The sequence below is a fragment of the Falco peregrinus genome, chromosome Z, assembly GCF_023634155.1.
Source record: "Falco peregrinus isolate bFalPer1 chromosome Z, bFalPer1.pri, whole genome shotgun sequence".
Taxonomy (NCBI): Eukaryota; Metazoa; Chordata; class Aves; order Falconiformes; family Falconidae; genus Falco; species Falco peregrinus.
Window position 1 is genome coordinate 32,718,464 of NC_073739.1, and position 19,903 is coordinate 32,738,366.

General features: G+C 46.2%; 1 protein-coding gene across 3 annotated transcripts in view; it reads right to left on the bottom strand.

Annotated features, from left to right (window-relative positions):
* The window catches only part of ABCA1 (ATP binding cassette subfamily A member 1), a 99,631-nt gene that overhangs the window by 27,667 nt on the left and 52,061 nt on the right, over positions 1 to 19,903 (bottom strand). For all 3 annotated transcript variants that reach the window (XM_055790653.1, XM_055790651.1, XM_027777814.2), the window contains 10 exons: positions 13,515 to 13,601; positions 8,756 to 8,996; positions 8,029 to 8,168; positions 7,219 to 7,335; positions 4,030 to 4,218; positions 2,976 to 3,181; positions 2,707 to 2,883; positions 1,875 to 2,097; positions 1,304 to 1,525; positions 462 to 666 (listed from right to left, as the gene is read on the bottom strand). In XM_055790653.1, the coding sequence (XP_055646628.1) occupies positions 462 to 666; positions 1,304 to 1,525; positions 1,875 to 2,097; positions 2,707 to 2,883; positions 2,976 to 3,181; positions 4,030 to 4,218; positions 7,219 to 7,335; positions 8,029 to 8,168; positions 8,756 to 8,996; positions 13,515 to 13,601 (1,807 nt within the window). The remainder of the gene's footprint in view (positions 1 to 461; positions 667 to 1,303; positions 1,526 to 1,874; positions 2,098 to 2,706; positions 2,884 to 2,975; positions 3,182 to 4,029; positions 4,219 to 7,218; positions 7,336 to 8,028; positions 8,169 to 8,755; positions 8,997 to 13,514; positions 13,602 to 19,903) is intronic.

Consider the following 19,903-nt stretch of genomic DNA (forward strand, 5'->3'; position numbering starts at 1 on the left):
GTACTCCACCCCCAGTAAGCCTCTAGGTCAGGCACGACTAAGAGGAGACCCTTCCTGGTGAAGACACTGTCAGACTTTGGGGGTAAAAGCTAACTCTTGTCCCAAACTTCACTTTAGGGTTAAAAGCCCTGTGCTGGAAGGTGTTAAGCAGCCACATGTGGTACTGATACTCTCAACTCCTTCTTTGCAGCAGGGTTCATGGACTTAGCAAGCAGTTCAAAGGAGGGAACCACCGAAGTACAGCAAAGCTTCTGGGACTAGCTCAGCCATCACTTGCAATGGGGCACAGTGTCTGCACTGGGCAGCAGGCAACCTTACTGTGATACTGGTCTGTGGTTTCCCCCACAACCTCTGCAACTCTGCTTAAAAATGGGCCAAATTTGCACCTTGGCAAATGAGTAGGGTGAAAGGATCTATTTAAATGTGTGAAGACACGATATTCCCTCAGAAGCAGACCTCACCTGGGAAGACAGATTCAATGTACCAAGTCATGACCCCATATAGGAAGGTGTCAAACAACATCATGACAGCAGATGTGGTGATGCTAAAGCCATCTTCTTCCAATGGGCTCTCAAAGAAGTTGTCCCACTGCACACCAACTCCCTGCTCCTCAAACAGTGCAAAGTACTCACAACCAAAGCCAAAGGCTACCGGAGACAGCAGGCTCTGCAAACAGGAGTCATGAACATGCATTCAGTTTTTCACAACTACTCTCCAGCTGGGCAGCTCAGCTCTAGCACAAGACTAAGGGACATGCTTCAGAAGCCTTACAGGGAAAGTCAAAGGTCCAAGAAGCACAACTATTTGCAGAGAGGGCAGACTCAGTCTTGGTTCCAGCAAGCAAGCAAGGCCCGAAATCTTTGTTGGCCCACCACCCAGAAGCGTTAGTTTCCCTATTTCCTTTCACTTGCTCTTTAGACTTTTATGCGAGGGAAGAGATCAGTAGCAGCAACCCTCTCCAGACAGGTAAGAAGTGCTCTGCAGAAGACAGCTGGTTCCTTCAGTCTTCAATTCCTTCAAAACCACCTTCATATCAGGTGGTACAGCATCACAGCATACAGAGATCAAGGCAGCTTAGTCTGTCTGAATTACTTCTACCACCAAGGCCAACAAACCCCTCCCAAATAGCTCCTAGTAGGCTGAAGTCCATCTCTTCACCAAGCCCAGCTCTGATAGCCTCTTACATGGGAAATTAATTCTCCCATTGCCACCTCCTCCCTTTGCTATCAGTATACAGCTAGGGAACTCTTGAGTACCATACTGGTGGCAGCCCAGTACCCAGGACAGTTTCCTCAAGACTCACCGCAAAGATCTTGAGTGAGAAGCTGACGTAGTCCTGCCAGGCAACACACAGCACATAAGGCAGGTACAGTGTGAAATAGACAATGCCCCCACAGGCAGCTGCCAGGTTGGCCCTGGAGAACAAGGTGCTGATGAGGAAGCACTGGAGGATTGTCACAACACCGAAGATTGAGAGGAAAACAAACACCACACTAGGGTCACTGTAAGGCAGCAGATTCCCCATCTGGAAAGGAGAACAACAGGTGCATCAGGCTTTGAAATGGCTCTCCAAGGTGGCTATAGTGCAAGCAGGTCTGCAGAACTGCTGCTTCAGGGAGGCTGGGCTTGCTGCAATTTGCACAACAGCCTTCCCAGAAGTGGGCCAGTACTAGAGACACCTCCTCAGGAGTGCTGAACCTACTACAGCCCCTCCTGCTGTTTGCAGCCACTCAGCCCTGTTTTGTTCCAAAACCCTGTTCCCAAAAAGTTGCTGGTAAACCCACACTCACTAACTCCTCCCCAGTGTGCCATGGTAGACCACTACTTAGCAGGCTCTCAGGGCTCTAGATTCTGCTGCCACAGACCAAACTCACCTTAAGGATCAGCACCAGCAGGCCTGCACTCATCAGGAGAGGGATGAGGCTGCTAATGAACCAGCTTAGCCAAAGGATGCCATTGTCAAGTCCCATAATCCTCATAGTCTCCTTCAGCCGGGCTTCCTTCTCATACACAATACCCTTAATTATCACAGCCACTGAGTAAATCCAGGCTAGAGTCATGAAGAGAGGCATGGAGCGGCTCATGACACGTAGAAATCTGAGAAGGAAGGAGAGGGACCAAAAGAACAGCGTAAGAAACGTCACTGCAACTTCAGGTACTGCTCAAGGGCTAGCTGAGCAAGGTGATGGCTAAGGCTTGGAATGGCATAAAGCAGATGACATGCAGTGTGCGACACAGGATCAGTGTTTCACCATGCAGTGAGGCTGATGGGTCTAGAGCATGTCACTAGGCTGAGTGGGACCTAGAGTTGCAACTGCCACTCAGTAAAAGAGTGGGTATAAAGACCTGCCCTTCCTGGGGACTGCTCTCATCTGTCCTCTTTCCACTCTCCCATGCCTAGGCCTCTGCTTTTTTCCCAGTGATATTTTTTTTTGCCTATACCAGGTTTGGGGATACAGTCACATCTCAAGAACGTATTCTCTGTGTGAGAGCCCTGTACATATAGCCCTCCTCCTGGGAAGGACTCTGCAAGTCATTATATATTCCAAATCCTCCGTGCAGGTGCACTAATTCCAGGGATTAGGAACACTAAGGAGATTGCTCCACAACTGATAGTAGGGATATAAACCGTGCCTGAGAAGTGACAACAACCCATGTCTCCCAAGCCACAATCCTGGGAACTTTTGAAGCAGCCTGCATACATACATGTCATCCACATAACATGGGTAGGGCATCTGCTGCACATAAACTCCTGTCTTCTTCTCCGTGCCTGTCTGCACCCTGATGATGGCCTGTTCCACCACATCCTGCAGGTAGGCAAAGCCTCCCCAAACGTAGCGCATGTCCTCAAAGGGGTCAGCACGGGGACCAGGATCCCAGTACCTGCACCAGCGGAACAAGACCTTTCCGTTAGAAATCCTCATCACCACATCCTCCATAAGAAATTGTTCATAAGGCAGGATGTCAGGACTCACCCATCCTTGATCTTGTTGGTCCTTTCCACATTATCAATGTCCATGCGTATCTTGTATTTCACATGTTGAGGAAGCTCCATGCTATTAGGAGCTATTTCAGTGAAGACTATGCCAGCCCAGAACCTCCTCTCATCCAGAAGCTCCAAGGACCTGTTTATAAGCCGGACTTCTGTGGCCACAGGCTCCAGTTTGTCCAAGTTGACACACTAGACAGACAGATTTGGAAGTGTTTATGGGACAAGTTACTACATCAGAAAGTCCTCTGCTTACGTTTGGGAGGGACAAAAAGGGAGAACTCTGCAACGGCAATGTTGTGCCCAGTGAAAGGTTGCAGCACTGAACTACTTTGCAATGGCTCATGGTAGCCTGCCAAGCTGCTAGAGACATCATTTGTTCCTGTTTGATGGTCACCTGCCAATCAAACATGTATCACTGAGAAATACCCCAGCAGAGGCAGTTTCTGGACAAGTGGTTAGACAGCACTGCATTACTAGCTGTGAGATCCCATCCAAGCATCCATTTCCACAGTCTTATTTTCTTTGTTACAAATAAATCAGGTCTGATCCAAAGCCTCTAAAAACCAATGGAGAGACCCTGGCAGGCCAAGGCCTGTTTCTGTTCGCATTCATCTGCCAAGGTGATCGAGTAACAAGAACAAATTTCATTATTCACTATGTCTTCCTCTGTTCAAAGCAGCTGCTAGCCTCACAGCGGTCCCCAGCTGAAGCCACAAATTGAAATGTGAGGGGTTACACTGCCGAAGCAAGCAGCAGCTCTCAGTCACCCAGCAACAGCTGGGTGGGAAGCCACATGCAGTGGCCAGAGTGAGACCTTCAAGAAAAGGCTGACAGCTGGGTTCCTACATCTTTATTCAGGCACCTGAATAAATGGTATTTTCTAACATGCTGTGCACTCAGCCCTACTAAAGCCTGGCTGTTTACAGAAAACGGACCGAGGAACTTCCATCTCCCCTTTCCAGGAACACCCCACCACAGAAATGGAGACCAAGCTGCGGCGCCCCACCAGCTCCTTGCCCACACTAGCAGGACCTCACCTCCATGAAGCGGGAGATGGTACGGATCGCCTGATCTGTCTCATTGAAGGCATCCACCCAGGTATACACTGAGCCATTTGCTGTCTCAAAGTCCTCCGGCTGGTTTGATAGGAAATGGGCAACATCCTCCACTGTCCAGTTGGAAGCTGGCAAGTGCAGGTCCCAGAGAGCTTTGCCTTTCAGCAGCGTCTGCGCACATTTTGTTTTCAAGGGAGAAAGTTGTTGAGAATTAATGTTAGATTTCACCTCTCATCATGATGAAGTACTACCAGGGAAAACGCCTTTTAAAAAGCTGCAGATAGAGGCCCCCTGCCATATGAGAAGATCAGCGTGGTGTGCTCCTTGCTTTTAGCCCTCTCACCGCAAAGGGTGTGCCGACCTCGGTATAGCGACTCCATCGGGTCTGCTTCTGCAGGCTGGCTGGCTGCCTCCGTGTCCTGCCACCCCCCTCCCGAGGAGAGGGCAGCAGAGAGCTACGCACAGCTGCGCACCCCGGGCACACAAACCAGCTCTTCAACCAGCAAAACAGGGAAGAGGGTTACGTGGGTTCAGGAGAAATGCGTTGGGCTGATGGTGGTTGCCGAGCTCTGCTCACCTCTCCCGAACAAACCTCTGCTCCTGGCTGGGATGGAGAGGGCACGGGGCACGGCTGGAGGCTGAACTGCCACAGTGGTGAGCAGAAATACCAGCACCAGAGGCCGGGTGGCTTTTCTTACATATTTTGCTATTACACCATCAGGGCAGCCCTGCACAGCCAAGATGTCCTGCCTCCCTCTTCTCCTATCTGGGACAGTGCTTTCTGCAGCTCGTTCAACTGCTAGCTTTCTGAGGACAGGTTACTGCCCCACTGTGTATGCCACAACACCCCAAACAAGCGCAGTCCAGGTAGAAGCACCTGCCATTGAAGCAGAAACCAGTCCTCTGGGCAGTCAATATAAGGGCAGACAGGAGGGGAGTGGCAACTGTGAAAGACACAGTTGAACTGAAGAAAGGAAGAGAAAAAAAAAACCAAACAAAAGCCTGCACAAGAAAGAAAACTAAAAATCCTAACAAATAAAACCAGAAAAATGGATTTTCTGCCAGAGCAAAGAATGAAGCAGAGAGGCAAGGAGCTTTCCCATACTCTGCTGTTACCAGCAAACCAGAAAGTAATAGGTCACACAGTTATGAAAACAGCATTGTGAACTGGGAAAACAAAGCAGGCAAGCTGGCAAAGGAGAACATGCAAGAAGGAAATCCAAGCAAACAGGGATCAGCTACTCTGTGCTATCTTCACATTTGGTCTCCCAAGGCTGGCTTATACCACCATGCCCAGCAGGAAGGGCACCATGCCTGCAGGGAAGGGGCTCAAGGGAAGAGGCTCAGCCTCATCATGTTCAGCAGCAACATTAAAGCTCATTAACTTTAGGGGCACATGTTGCCCTCCCTTAAGTTAGCAGCTGCATTAACATCAATCTGGAAGCGCCAGAGACTGGCAAGCAAAGCACGCTCCTCTCCTTCAGCAGGAAGCAATATGCCAAACAGATTGCACAACCCAGAAAGCTGGGAGGTGATGACCTGCCACCCAGCAGCATGGCAGCCTCAACGACTTAACAGCCAGCAACGAACTGTCCTCCCCCTTCAAAGCAGCCACAAACAGGCAACTCTGTCTCAGCCTGTTCACCTACAAGTGATCCATGCCAGACCTCTAGAGTGAATGGAATGCTGCCTGGGAGCTGCCTTGGCATTGACAGTGAAGTACTCCTGCTTGTGTGAGCTGCTACAGGTGACAATAAATGAATCCCTGCTACTGTACCAATACAGAGGAAGAGACCAGACTGCTGGGAAAATCAAGAATTAACTGCCAAAGCCAACACTGTTAACAAGAAGCATAAAATACAAAACGAAAAATCCCCAGGGCTCAGTAAAAAAATAATTAAAATAAAGGCAGCAACATCCAGTTTTCAAAAGGAGGCTACTGCAAACCAATATCCAGACCCTGAGTTTCTGTCTGCACTCTCTGCAACAGTCCAATTTACAGTTGGTAGCCCTGATTCTCACCTCCCTGATGCCAACACCTATAGAATTAGCTTTCATAAAGCCAACTGAGGCACATGAATGATGATAATGATGCCTTTGACCCTCTAGTATGTCATGTTGATGGGGAAGTACAACAGGGAAGGTCAGAGAATGTTCAGCATTACATTGGGGTAAACAAATTAACTTCAAGGCTTAAGAGGCCTGAGGAGGTCTCTGTGTTAACAGCTGCAGTACGACACTCAACGAGCTGCCTTGCAGAGACAGCAGAAGAAGCTACCCTACAACTGTTTCTCTGTTGCACAATCCTAGTTTACATCACTGTGCTTCCAAAGACATCAGCACAGGGTGCAAAGATCCACCTGTCAGAGTTGCACCTGAGGGAAAGCAACGCTGAACTAAACCACTTAAGCAGGTAATGCTGCAGTAATGCAGGTCTAACACCTGGCACAATGCTCCAGGGAGCCAACAAGCTAGCAGAAAGCATGTCAAATCCAAACAAGGCTCCCAGCCCCTTCATGGCCTAGTATGCATGGCACATTACGAAGCAATCAGCCGTAGGGTGATGTTTGCTCTTCTCCCATGAGCACCCAAGTACTACTAAATTAAGCATACCATGCAACTCCAAATTATGTTTTTACAAGATTTGTGCCAGATTACTGCCAGGCATCTAGTTTCAGCTCTAGCGTGACAGTCATTCAGTTCCTACTGTACCCAACGACATCCAAGGCCATCTGGCACCTTCCATGACCCAGTCTAGGTATATGACCACTTGCTTTGCTGCCATCACGACAACTATGTTGTGGAGAAGTACACAGCACAGGGAGCTAAACATGACATCCCCCCCACAGGTCCCCAGTTTACAGAAGTACCAAGCCAAATATTCATACTGCATTAGGGCAACACTGTGGAAGGAACAGTTCGTTTCCTACAGAGGCAGATTAGAAACAGGTGTTAAACATGCACTGCTCCTGTTTGCAGCAGGTTGTTACATGGAGGAAGAAATGCCAAGCATAATGCAAGATTGGTATAACCACAGTTTTTTGTGTTTCAAGAAGGGGTCCCATCCATATGATTTGTCTGCCCAGCTCAGCACTGAAGCACCATCTAAAGTATTTCATCACTTATTGCAGAAGATAACAGTGGTGATTCTGGCAAGGACATCATACTGACCCGAATGAGGTCCATTTCCTGACTACTTTCCATAAATCTCCAAATCTTCGGGCTTATCTCCTCCCACATGCCTCCAAGGTCACGAAACACACCCAGCTCCTGGAACGTCCTGTTCACCTGACAGCAAAGAGGAGAGGAAGGTTATTTCCAAAAGCTGGCAGAGATCCACTACAGGCTGAGAGGGTACATTGGCCTGTCAAGCAAACTACTGAGTGTTGCTCATATTCAGACAGCAGCTCAGCTTCTGCAAGGACCGGGGCAGGGAAAATCAAGTGCACTTGAAAGGAAAACACAGGGAACATGGATGCCTATGGCTGAGCACTGCTTTTCAAGGCTTAGTGGAGAACGACTGCCCCTGAGATGAAGGGTATACAGAAGCAGCCCCTCCCCATGTGCCAGAAGAGTCTTACTGAGGGAACTTGGGGAATTAGAGAGCACATACGGTAAATCACAATCAGAAATTAAGGCTGACCAGCCTGTAATGGAGAAAATTAAGGGCACTTAAAAGCTTATCAAGGTCTTCCCCACTCCTGTGTACCACATCAGAGATGCAAAGCCTGTGGATCATCAAACGGCATCACCAGGAAAGCTTCTAGCCAAGTCTAGAAAAAGAGTTTAGCCTGACCTTTTCTCATTGAGCCTTCAATAGCACGTGCGTGGGAGGTGAGGGAGGTGAGAGACTAGGGGGCCTGTGCTGTGCAGGCAATCCTTTCTAGGCTCGTGTTTGGGCCCAGTTTAACTAGAGCTGCTAAGCTGCACAGCCGGAGGACATACCTCATTCTACACATCAGAGGACAGGGCTAGAGTTACCTCAGTCATGACATTCCTTATGGCTGGTGTGTCTGGAGTGTACAAGATCTTCCCAATCAGCAAGGGTCTCAGAGCCCTCCAAATAATCCTGGAAAGCGGGCTGGATTCCAGGTTCTTCATCAGCTCATTGCAGTAGGGTGCTGGGGAGGACAGGACAAGTGTGATCACCTAAACAGCACATTGACAACTGCAGAAGACATGCCCTACTTGTGTGGGTTTCAAGGACAGTCACAGCTGGAAGTACAGCACTAATCAGCCAGCAAAAACCCTCCTCTACTGCAAAGCTCCACAAAAAGCCCCTTTCAGTTCAAGCCTCCATGGTCTGCCCAGCAAACATGGAGCACCCAGACAGCCTCCAACCTTAAGAGCCATGCCGCTAGTTTTGCGCTGCTCCCACCATGCTGCTGCATGGCAACAGCCAAATTTGTTCAGAAAAGGCCAGACCTCCAAGGGCTGCACATGACTGTACTCCCTCTCTGCATGAAGGAGGTCCACTGCACAGCCTTCTGTGGACTCTACACAAGGCCCCCAGGAATTCCTTGCATGCTGATATCCTCACTGGCCTTAAGTGCACATGCAGGAGGTGGAACGTGCATGTCCTTCTGAAACAGCAGAAGGTGTGCTGTCCCTCAGGACCATCTGCTTCCATCTGTGAAAGTCTGGGAAATGCTAGCAATGACAACCATGAAGTAGATGGGACCTTAGGCCATGCCAAGGTTACACTTACTTGTGGAGTTATCATAGAAGTTAGCTACATCATCTTCAGTGCTGTTGCCTCCAAACAGTGCTTTGTAATTGTTATCCTCATACCAGTTGAGGGATTTAATTTTGAGCCCTCCACCCTCAGGATGGCCACACACAATTCGTGACACAGCCTGGTAGATCTGCGTAGAGGAGTTTGAGGCATTCACATTGGTCAGGAACATCACCTCTTGCCTCATGTCACTCCAGCTCCTCATGCTCAGCAACTGAAGGGGGAGGTGGGAGAAAAGAGTAGAAGTAGAGATAGGAACAAAATTAGTAAAAGGAGATCTTGCCACTCTCCTTCAAATTGCACACCTGTTTTTGAACAGCTGAGAATCCCTTTGAATGCAACATCAACAGTAAAGACCAGGGAAAACACATTTCCCCCCACCACAGCGAGAGAACATAGAGGAAGTCTCTTCTGTGCATGCACAATGAATGTGCCCTTGCCAAGCTCTTTAGCCTTAAGTTTTCTCCCTCCATGCTATGGGTGGTTCCAGTGCTCCCTGCCCTCTCTCGTGGAAGCCACTTGTCCTCCCAGTTGCACAATGGCTCACATTCCAGTGGTGCCCCCCTCATCCTGAGTGGAGTGAGGTGCATTGAGTCAGATGAGGGAGTAAGAGGCAGCACAAATTGAGCGCTGCTCATGGGATACAAGCTGCAGGCCACAGCAGTGTCACCTGGCACAAGTCCACCAAGGTCACCAAGCTTCCACTGATTTACACCAGGCAGCCAGTCTGACCTCCTAGATCAGTATTGCTTGTCCCTGCCCCAGCACCTCCCTTCCCCACTGTCAACAACATTCCCAGAAAACCCTGGAAAACATGCCCAGCTGCAGCCTAGAGCCTGATCACAGCATGAGCTGTGCACGCAGCCAGCCACAGCAAGAAGCCTTCTACTGCCAGGTTGGCCTGACACCAGGCTTGAGGTGACAATGTACAGCTGGCCAGGATGATTGGTACCTCCAGACTCATTTGTCCGGCATAAGCATCTACCTGCAATATGCCATCAACAAAAGCACCAGGTGCTCAGCCTGAGACACTGCATTGATGTTGCCATACTCAGAGGCATGGCCAAGCTCACCACAACAGAAAAAGCAATGCACCCTCATGAGCACTGGTTTCACGCTACAGGCTAGCATTGCTCTCAGAGTCCCTATCTGGAGATGCAATAACATCAGCAGAGGTGAGTCTGTACGGGCAGAAGTCTGTTTATCTCAGTAAACTCTGTGATGGTGAGAGTAAGTGAATACTAGGAAAAAAAATAAAGTAAAGGCAAGAATGTAGGATGTTTCCCAAGTAACCTTCCAGCTTCCATTTATTTTCAGTTCAGGGAACTTTAGTTCCTAACCCTCAGTGATTTTTTTCCATGGTAAACTCCTAGAGTTTTGAACATCTACAAGTGTTTAACATTCAACACATCACTGGAAATAATCTCCTCTCCTTAACTTGGCTATGGTAAACTCCATTTGGTGCCCTGTTTTTTGCACTGGCAGAGACCATGAACATTCAGTCTCTCTTTTTTATTCTGGGCCATTCAACTCCATAGACCTCTGCCATATCCCCAACTCATCTCTCTTGTAGGTTGACAAGTCCCAGCCTGCTCCCTTGTTCCTTGTACGTCGGACATTCTACTTCTAAATGTCCTAATTGCAGTTCTCTGAACTTCTTCCAGTTCCACTATCCCATTTTTGGAGAGGAAGGGCCTAGATCTGTATTCCTTATTGAACAGGAAGGCAATCAACAGCGTTATATAGTGTCATGGTATCATAGATAGATAACCATCTTACAGCTGGTTCTCTATCCTCGTTTAAATATTTTCTAGCATTTGATTTGATTTCTTGACTGCTACTGAGTATCAGGTGATGCTAACTTGGATGTTCTTGCTGTGCTGCCCAGAGCACCAAAATGCACTAATAAGGGCAAGCAGACCTGCTGAGACACATAACTGCAACCGCTCATCAGCTGCATCTCAGGAACAACTTTAGAAGCTCTGGCTCAACTGCCCTGTTTTCAGAGACAATAAGAGTGTCAGAGACCGTCTGTTGGTTTTGCTCACCATCTATTGCTTTTGTCACCTTTGTTTAAATAAAATGCAGATGATCAAAGTGTAGGACAGCTGACAAGGCCAGCCAGCAAGAACGCAAAAAATGACAGTATGCTGGAACAATTAAATCCAAATCCACCCAAGGAAAGCAGGGTGAGAATCAGGTAAGGCCTGAGCCTCTGGCAGGCAAACCTGACCGTTCATCCATAGCACTGTGCATGCTTCAGATGTGCCAACATCTGGACAAAAATTCTTGAGCTAAACAGCTATGATGTGTCACATACACAGGGAGCCTCTATTTTTAGCTGCCTGAGAACACATAACACTGATATGATGGAAGGCAGCTGTGAGAACAACCAAAGCCTGGGGATTCAGTATGTATGTCCAGAGTGTCCTGCTTCGAGTGTACTTTCATTTCCTTACTGCTGCCTTCATCTGCACCCTGGTACCACTCAATCTGGCTCCAAAGGTTCGGTGTGGCTGACAGGACACTAGCATCATGGGACATGAATAAAAAAAAAAAAAGTCACACAACAGCTTCTGTTGTTACATGGGCTCATGTGGATTTTTGGATTTGACGATTCCTCACCCAGAAGGCCAAGGCTGCATTTCAAGTGTGACTGTCTGAACGTCCAGTTCAAAAGGACCCCTTGGGGAGTTTTTGGTACCTTAGGTACCACAGCTGTTTTTTGCTCAGCAAAAAGTCAACTGCTTTAGCTAAAGTACAATAAAATCCCTAGCATGAGCAAAGGTACACAAATAGGAAGTGCAGCTAATTCCCATGAACATGTGAGGTGTTAATCATCTTGCAGAGGGACTGCATTAGCAAATACATTTTTACAACGCAATTTTGAAACAGTTTGAGCAAGGAGCTTTGTTTCATCTTTGGCACCAGTATCTTTACAATTGACATGCAGAGCTGCTCTGTTCACACCACTGGAAGTATGCCATGTGTGACTAGTTACTGAGCAATTTCTTCTCCCAGACATCAGACCTGGCTCTCTTAAGTGTTTCTTAAAAGTTGCTCTTGCTCTCAGTGTTTAATCTGCCCTCCTAGGTTGATTTTCAAGAGCCCAGGGTCACAGATCCAATCAATCCCCACACTCAGAGACAAATATTTTGTTCAGACCATTCTCTAATTAAAATTCCTTGCTAGAAAGGCTCCTAGACATGGCACAAACAATAGTTCTCTCCACCCCCTCAGGCTGCTGCCCTTCGAAACAAGGCAGCAAGTCCCTCCTTTTCATACAGGAATCAGCCTGCCAGACAATAAGAAGTAACTTTCGGTCAAGCCATCTGGAGCAGCTCATTCTGTACACAGAGGAAAAAGCTGCCTTTGTTTGCACAGCAATAGGGCAGAATAAAAGGTAGTTCTGCCCAAAACAGCTGCCAAGCAAAAGGCACATTACCCTGGGACATTTTCGGCCACATCAGCAAACTGAATATCACATGGTTTCAATTATTTTTATCCCAGACAAGAAAAAAAGGCAAGCTTAAGTGACGTAACGGGAAACAGCTGTAATCAACCTCCCTGCTAGCAGCAAGAGCTCTGCTATGGTCTTAACTGAAGCTGATCCTGGAATAATCTTAATTTCACTGCAAAGGAGACCTGGCAGCAGGTTGTGGGACTCGGGGAGGGATGCGTGCCAGGAATTGTTGGCTGGCATGGTGCTAGCTACCAGCAGCTGCCCCTCCGTGGGAGTGGAGTGCGCGCTAACCTGAAGTGACCCGCTCTTATGCATGCTCTCCGAGGTTACTACCGTTCACAGCTCTGAGCTCTCTTGGTCTGATGCAAAGACGGAAGACTAGCAAAGGGGAGGAGGCGGCAGCAGCATTGTTTAGTTTAGATGGCTGCAATTTCTGCTTCAGGGAAAGAATGTTTTTGCCTACTAGCAGCACTTCAAAGTCAGAGCTAGCCAAAAAGCAACTAAGAGAAGTTTCTGGCTCACCCCCCACCCCACCCCCAGTTTTGGGCTTCTGACTCATGCTAGGCATGCAGGGCTTTTCTTTTAGTCCATCACTTTACCTGCAAAAACAAGTACTTGTAGCCTCTATAATGTCACTTTGCCCCTGCACATTTCTATTAATATTTTGCCAGAGCCTTTCCCAGCCAGTCTTGTGATGCCATTGGACTGAGTGCACCACAAGGACCAGAAAACAATTTCTGCCCCAAAAAATTAGTTAGCAAGCGGTAACTTAGAGCTACTTATTTAGATTAGAACAGCCACATTTCCATGTGCCATACTGTCACAGCACCCACAAACCAGTAGATATAACCAAGCAACAGTGCTGACACAGCTGGCAACTGAGTGAAAAAAATAGGAAGGAGGCAAACCTCCACATGCTGTTTGCAAGGCACTGCTAGGCAGCAGATGTACTGCGAGCCCAACAGTTGTGCTACTGCTCAGAAGTACAGCCCCACAGAAAACATCTAAATTCCTGCTCCTCACATGAGGGCCCAACCTTTAACTGTGCATTTGATCAACTCCTATGGCGTTTCTAACTTGAAGTGTCAAGGGGTCACAAATTGTGTGCTGCCGCTGCTGACACAGTAAGAATGGCTGTAGGATGAGGGCAAGTTTCAAAACAAGCCAGGGTCCCTTCCAACCCAAACCATTCTGTGATTCTTGTACTCAACTGCAGGCTAAGACAGCAACCGCTGTGACAGGTTCTCCTGACATGAAGGTGCTCCTTACCTCTTTAACAAGTTTCCCAATGCTTTCCCTCAAAGCATCCACAGTTTCTGATAGATCCCGCAAGGAGGAATTGAAAGAAAGCTGTGTCTGCAGAAAAAAACAAAAGGAAACTCAAAGTCACCGTAAGGCACAAAACCAAAGAAATTAAACTCTTTTAAATGTTATTGTAAAGAAGAGTAGTAAGGACTGTTTACATGGCAAAGTGCTTGACAGAGAAGACAGAGCTAGCTTTCTGCACAGCCTTGAGCTTAAAATACCCTGGGCTTCAGCACCCCACAATACAATGGCAACATCCCTTTCCTTCCTCACAGGTTAGGTACACAGATGCCATAACCAGAACCACCCCAGTAAAACACTAAAAATGCATGCACATACACTTGCATTCCAAAGGACAGCTTGTATTACAGGTCACAAAACAAGCACAGCCTACAGTACAGCATGCTGACAGACCTGAAATCCTGCAAGCCAGTGCTAAGAAGGGGATGCAAAGTCTATCCAAGGGTGGCAAAGACCAGCTGGTAGACACAAGCTTGTAGTGGGACTCCAGCTCAGATACACAGAACTCCTGCTGCAGTGTACACCATCGTCATTGCTCAAGCCCTCCCCATCAGGCCTTAATGTTTTTTATCTAAACCTAGGACATATTTTAAAACATCCAGCTTCTAGGAAACAGCTGACAGTCACCATCATCACTAAAGAAAGACTGTCAGGTTTCCAGAATTGGAAGTCACAGCTTTCAGGAAACTTTGCTGTAGCAGGAAGTCATACTGAAGACAACTACTTGTTTCCAGTTGCTCTATATGTAACTGCGGCACCTGGGTTTTGGTTTGTGGGGTTCTTTTTCCCCTTTTGTTCATATATCTGGATTATCTTGCATGGGAAACATTTGGACATAATCTGTGTTTCAAAAGAATCAAGATTAAAATAATTTCTTAAGATTTCATGCTAGCAGCTACATGTTGCAGCATTTGAAAGCACGCTAAAGTTACAGCATTGTGACACACAGAGGAACAGCCAAGGCCCTTGACTTCAGCACACATCTCTTGGGCTGAAGCTTTTAATTTTTATATCTTTTCTTCCAGAAACTACTCCAGGAAAGTCTAAAGGCTTTCACTTGTCATAGTTGATTTGGTGGAAGGTGACAAGACCTGGTCAGGGCCAGCTGGTGTAAGTGGGCACTGTTCCATGGATCTGCTGGGGCATTTAAAACCCAGCGAACTTTTCTGAGTGCACAGTTAGTGCCTGCTCCAAAGCCAGTTGCAAATTCAGGGATGGTCTCTCTAACCTCTATGGATTTCCACTAGACAACAGTCCTTCAGGTTCGATAAATCAAAATACATCATTAAGCCTAAAAGAAAAGCAATTCAACCCCCCCACAGGCTAAGACCTTCAAGACATATTTAAAGAAGTATAGTCACCAAATATCAAAGCTATGTAGCTGCACTACCACTTGAGCAACAAGATGAGGTAGAAAGTTCTAGGTGCATGTGTAACAGTAGATGTGCTTGTTCAGCTCCATACACCTAATCAAGCTCTACACAGATTTGTGTTGTTCACTGTATTCAGAGGTGATTCAGGGACAGGGTGAATAACGAAGAGTTTTCTTATGATACTAAGTGGTTCAGAACAGTGAAGAGTCAAAAGCCAATTGCAAAGGATTAGTGAAAGGCCTCATGCTGACACACTGTTACAAAGTGCCAGACCAATTCAGTGCTGCAAAGTACATAGGGAGAAGACAGTGCTACCTTAAGATACCCTTTGACGGCTCTGAACTAGCTGCTGCTGCTCAGAAAGGGAGATCTTAGCACTACAGTGATTAAGACATATTAACATCAATATAAATGCACAGTACAATCCTGGTTCTCAAGTATTATGTGCAATTATGGGTCCTCCATCTCTGGAGGAACACAAATACAGAAAAAGACCACAAGTATGACTCGAGATAAGAACAACTCCTGAAGGAAGAACAATACACCACAGTTCTTGCAATGGGACCTGTAATGACAAATAGAAGTTATGACGGAGATCTGTAGAATTACAAGTGGGATGGAGAATGGGAACAGGAGATGATTGCTCACTGTGCCTCGCCATACAGGACTAGAGGGCTTCCAGTGAAAAGGTGTTTAAAACAAACCAACGGAGCTACTGCACACACAAGCTTAGTCAAAAGGGAGAAATTCAGTAGATACTGTGCAATGCTGAAGGTACTAAAAGTTCATGTGGGTTTGAGAAATTAGAAGACTTCATTAAAGAAAGTTTACCAGGTGCTACCAAACACCAAGATCCCAGCAGCAGCTGAGAAAGTCTGAGTTGCAAGCTACTGAAGAACAGGACATTACATTGCAGAAGTGTTACTACATACTTGCCCCATGGCTGCATGCTTTCAGATGCCTCCATTACAGGCCACTGCTGGACTAGCTCAGGGGAAACTAAGCTGAAAAGGACTTTGGTCTGACCCATTAAAATGATTCAACTTGCAAATCTCACCCTGAAATGTGATGAGAACCCACCTATCCATTCACACCCCATCACCCTGACCTTTCTTCCCTAAGAAATTCACAGCACTCCAAGTTCATTTCTCAACAGAACTTGCCATGATGCCATTTACAGTGGAGGGAATTATGATTTCTTTACCACCAACCTTTGCACTCTAAGGCCCACTCAGAAAGCTTCTCACAAGTCTTATCTCCAGAGACAATGACAAAAATCAATCACAAGTGGCCAGTCTTCTTCGAACAGATGAGCATGTCATGAATTTCCCTGGAAAATAACTCTTTGCAGTGGCTCATTAGGTAAAGCAGTTAATTAAATTTCTATGAAGACCCTGAGATTCTGGGCATCCTTCAGTAAGATTAGTCCCACTGCGAGAGTGTGTTTAGTAGGTGTCTACACTACGTCTTGGGATGCAGGAGACAAGAACTTATTTTCCAGTGAAAGCCACAAAACCATCACCTGTCCTTTCTAGGCATGCTGTGGAAAGAGTTCTAGTGGTTTTTGAACAGACCTGCCTTGTACAATTAGTGTTAGTGGCTGGCAAGTCATGCCTTCACCTAGACTTGTCTTTTGAGGCAGCAAATATCATAATACTCTTGAAGTACAGATTGCACTGAGTGGACTCTTGTGTGCTTGTGTGTGCATGCTACAAGACTTGAAGTAGAGATAAGTATTTGAGATGACTAGCATTGACTGCACAGTCAAGACCAGCCTTGAATACGTCCAACTGTCAGCTCCTGCTAGAAGGGATGGACAACTCCATTTCTTTAACATGCACGAGAACGCAGGTGTTTGAAATGTTGGGAGGTCATAATGGAATTCAGCCACTGTGCATCATATAGCTAGACCACTCTGTCATGTTTGCTTTGGAATAGTTATTACAGCTTTATCCTGATCTTAACAGAACCTTTACACTGAATTTTGCAGAAAAAAAATAAAAATAAAATTCACATGCTTTAGCCTTCTACTTTTCTTTCCTGGGAGTGGAAGCCCCAAAGTACAATTGCTTAAAAGCATGATACTATTATGCTTGACTGAAAACACTTTCAAAAGAGCAAAGAAAGCCACAAGTTCAGTTGCAGCCTGTATTTAAATTGAGAGACCTTTTCTAAAGCCATTTTCCAACTGAAATGCATTTAATTGTTCAATGCTTGGCTCATGCTAACCATATGACAAAATACCACCTATATTACGAAGGGAGAAAAAACAATCGGGTTTTTATACACTCACCCACACTCTTTCAACGAGCACTACACGACAGAAGTGACAACATATTTATAGCTTATTATAGACCCACACCACTGGAAGTGAGTGTGCAAAGCCCTTCTTAGGCAGTGTTGCAGAGATGAAATCCCACAGAGACAAATCTGGATTTCCTTTGTCATTTAACCTTCCCCCCAAATACTTTCCAAAACTGGGGAGATTTGCAGAGGAAAAGCTGTCCCATAGACAGATATTTCTATGATATAAGACAGTCTCCACCCATCACAGTACCAGTCCTGTACCAGGAACACCTCTGACTTACTGCTATTGCTCTTGCTAAACAGGGATGCCTGTAACGTTTCCCAAACTGTGCGGTTCTTCCATGGGACAACTGCTGGCCTAGCACAGGGAGAAAGCCAAAAAAGGAGATTTGTGTGCAAGTAATCAGAGGTACTGTTTTGCTGCTGTTCTCAAATGAGCTTCTCCAGTCTCACTGACTACAGCCAGTGTAAGGCAAACCTCAAAAAGCGAAGATACGTCCACAAGCAGATTGTACAAGATGCCCTGTGCTCAGTACTACTTATTGTTGGCCAAAAGGCTTCAGAGAATCAGTGAAAATTAAGGCATGGGTCCCAGAAAAGGGAAACTGATTTTTTTTTTTTTAAATGTTTGCTGCTTTCAGTAGAGTGAATGCTCAGTCAAGAAGAAAAGCTGATCCTTTTGCCTTGGTGCCCTTGATCACTCCCATATATTCTGCTGGAGTTTGATCTAAACAGCCCATCTCAAATGGGTTCTTACATAAGAAAGAATAAGGAGACACACCTCAAGCTCCCTACCATGCCTCTATGTGCTGGTGCTCTCACCCTACACAGAAAGCTAAAGCGAAGTCATACAAAGGGTCAGTGGCAGAGCTAGGAAACTTAGTACAGTTAAGACAAAGAAGGACTCGAAATTAAAATTTTCTGCTATTATTGTACTTTGGGCAATGCTCAAGCTGTTCTGGATGGAACTGATGAGCAGGTAAGACTTTATTTTTCGCCTTTTTTAGAAAAAAAACCTTGTTTAACAGTGCTGTGACATTTAGAGCTCATGCATTTCACCATGCACACACCTTATTTTCCTTTTTAAAACTTTGCTTTGTCTGTAATTTGCTAGTAAATAGTGTTCTGTTATGAATTACCTAGAAAACTTACAGTTTTCCTCAGGCTGCAGATGTGCACACACTTCAGGCTGGCAGAAGCAGGTGTTGACATCAAAGTCTCAGCCCACACACACAAACCCTGGCCACTGGGTTCTCAGTGTAGCACCATCCCTTTCACATTTCAGCACAAGTGTTTGTGTAAGCACACAATCAGGTCAGTCACTTTTAATCTGGATCAATTCCATGATGTAATTTACTTCATCATCTCACAGAGGGGACAACAAACAGGAATGCACAGGGGCAGGAACAAGCAGGTGGATCCTAGCCTGAGTCTCCTGGGTTATGACAGTTCAAGAAACTATAGCCACTCTACTGCCCAGATACTTGAGTGGCAAAACCTCCTGGTTTTGTATTCAAGCCCTTGGTGTTTGCACACAGCTGCAAGTCCTTTTTACCCCAATTATACTGATCTAATCATATTAAGAAGCTGCCCCTCCATAAATCACAGAATGCTGCAACCAACGGAGCCCAGGTCCCATTATATGAGCCAAACCCTGCCTCTCAGTTACTGCTGTACCTGCATTTGATTTGGCCCTTACTTTTACTTGCTGAAATGCCATGCTGTGAAGTATCAAGGGGATTAAGTAAAACAGTTAAAAATAAATCTCTGGACAAATTGTTGGCATTGGTTCACAGGCTCTGTAGTAGACATGGTGCATGCTGTCTTCAGTGTGCATGTCCAAGATTTGACCCACAGTGCCTTTAATGATAAACTATGTCATAAAGCCTGCTTTGTTCTTGAGTAGAAAGTTCCCTCTTTGTTCAAAGATGTTACTGCAGGTCAAAGCACTTCTTAACCTTTAAAGACACTAAGTTTCAAATGTGCTGGTCATGAATGATCATAGAGTTAATTCACCCACTTTGTCTGGCCACATTGAAGCCAGTTGGTTTTTCTTTCCCTCACCTGCATTGCAGCAGCTTAACTAGAGGGTAGCCTGTGACATTTTTCTGAGCAAAACTGTGGACCTTACAAAGACAGTGTGCAATACACAGCAGGTTTAGAGCTGCTGGCTTCTGGACTGGAGCTTTTTTTCCTTTGAAGCTGAGATCATGAGCCAACTTCTCAGAAGTCCCCTGAAGTTGCACATAATGTCTTAATCTACTTTTCTTTTGCCAAGTGGCATAGAGTGGCTTGTTACTGCTTTCTCTCACCAACACAGATGTAACAACAAAGATACACTAAGTACCTGCTTCTGTCAGCCAAGTTGTAGATATTTCCATAGATGAGAAAAGCAAGACTGAGTCTCCAGAGCACCCAGAAGACCAATACTAAGTTGTACTGTAGCCGGCTATTTTCATCCCCCTTGGTCCCCAAAATTGTAGCAACTCTGAATGATTTGAAGTAACTGTATATATATACATCTAACTGAACAGAAAAAACTGCCTATAGCCATTCCTTTTCAAACAGCCCATCTTTGTTCTGGGGACAATTTTAGTGCTGTTACCTCATCCCTTAACACTTATGATTATCTTGCTCTTCCAGCAGCAAAGA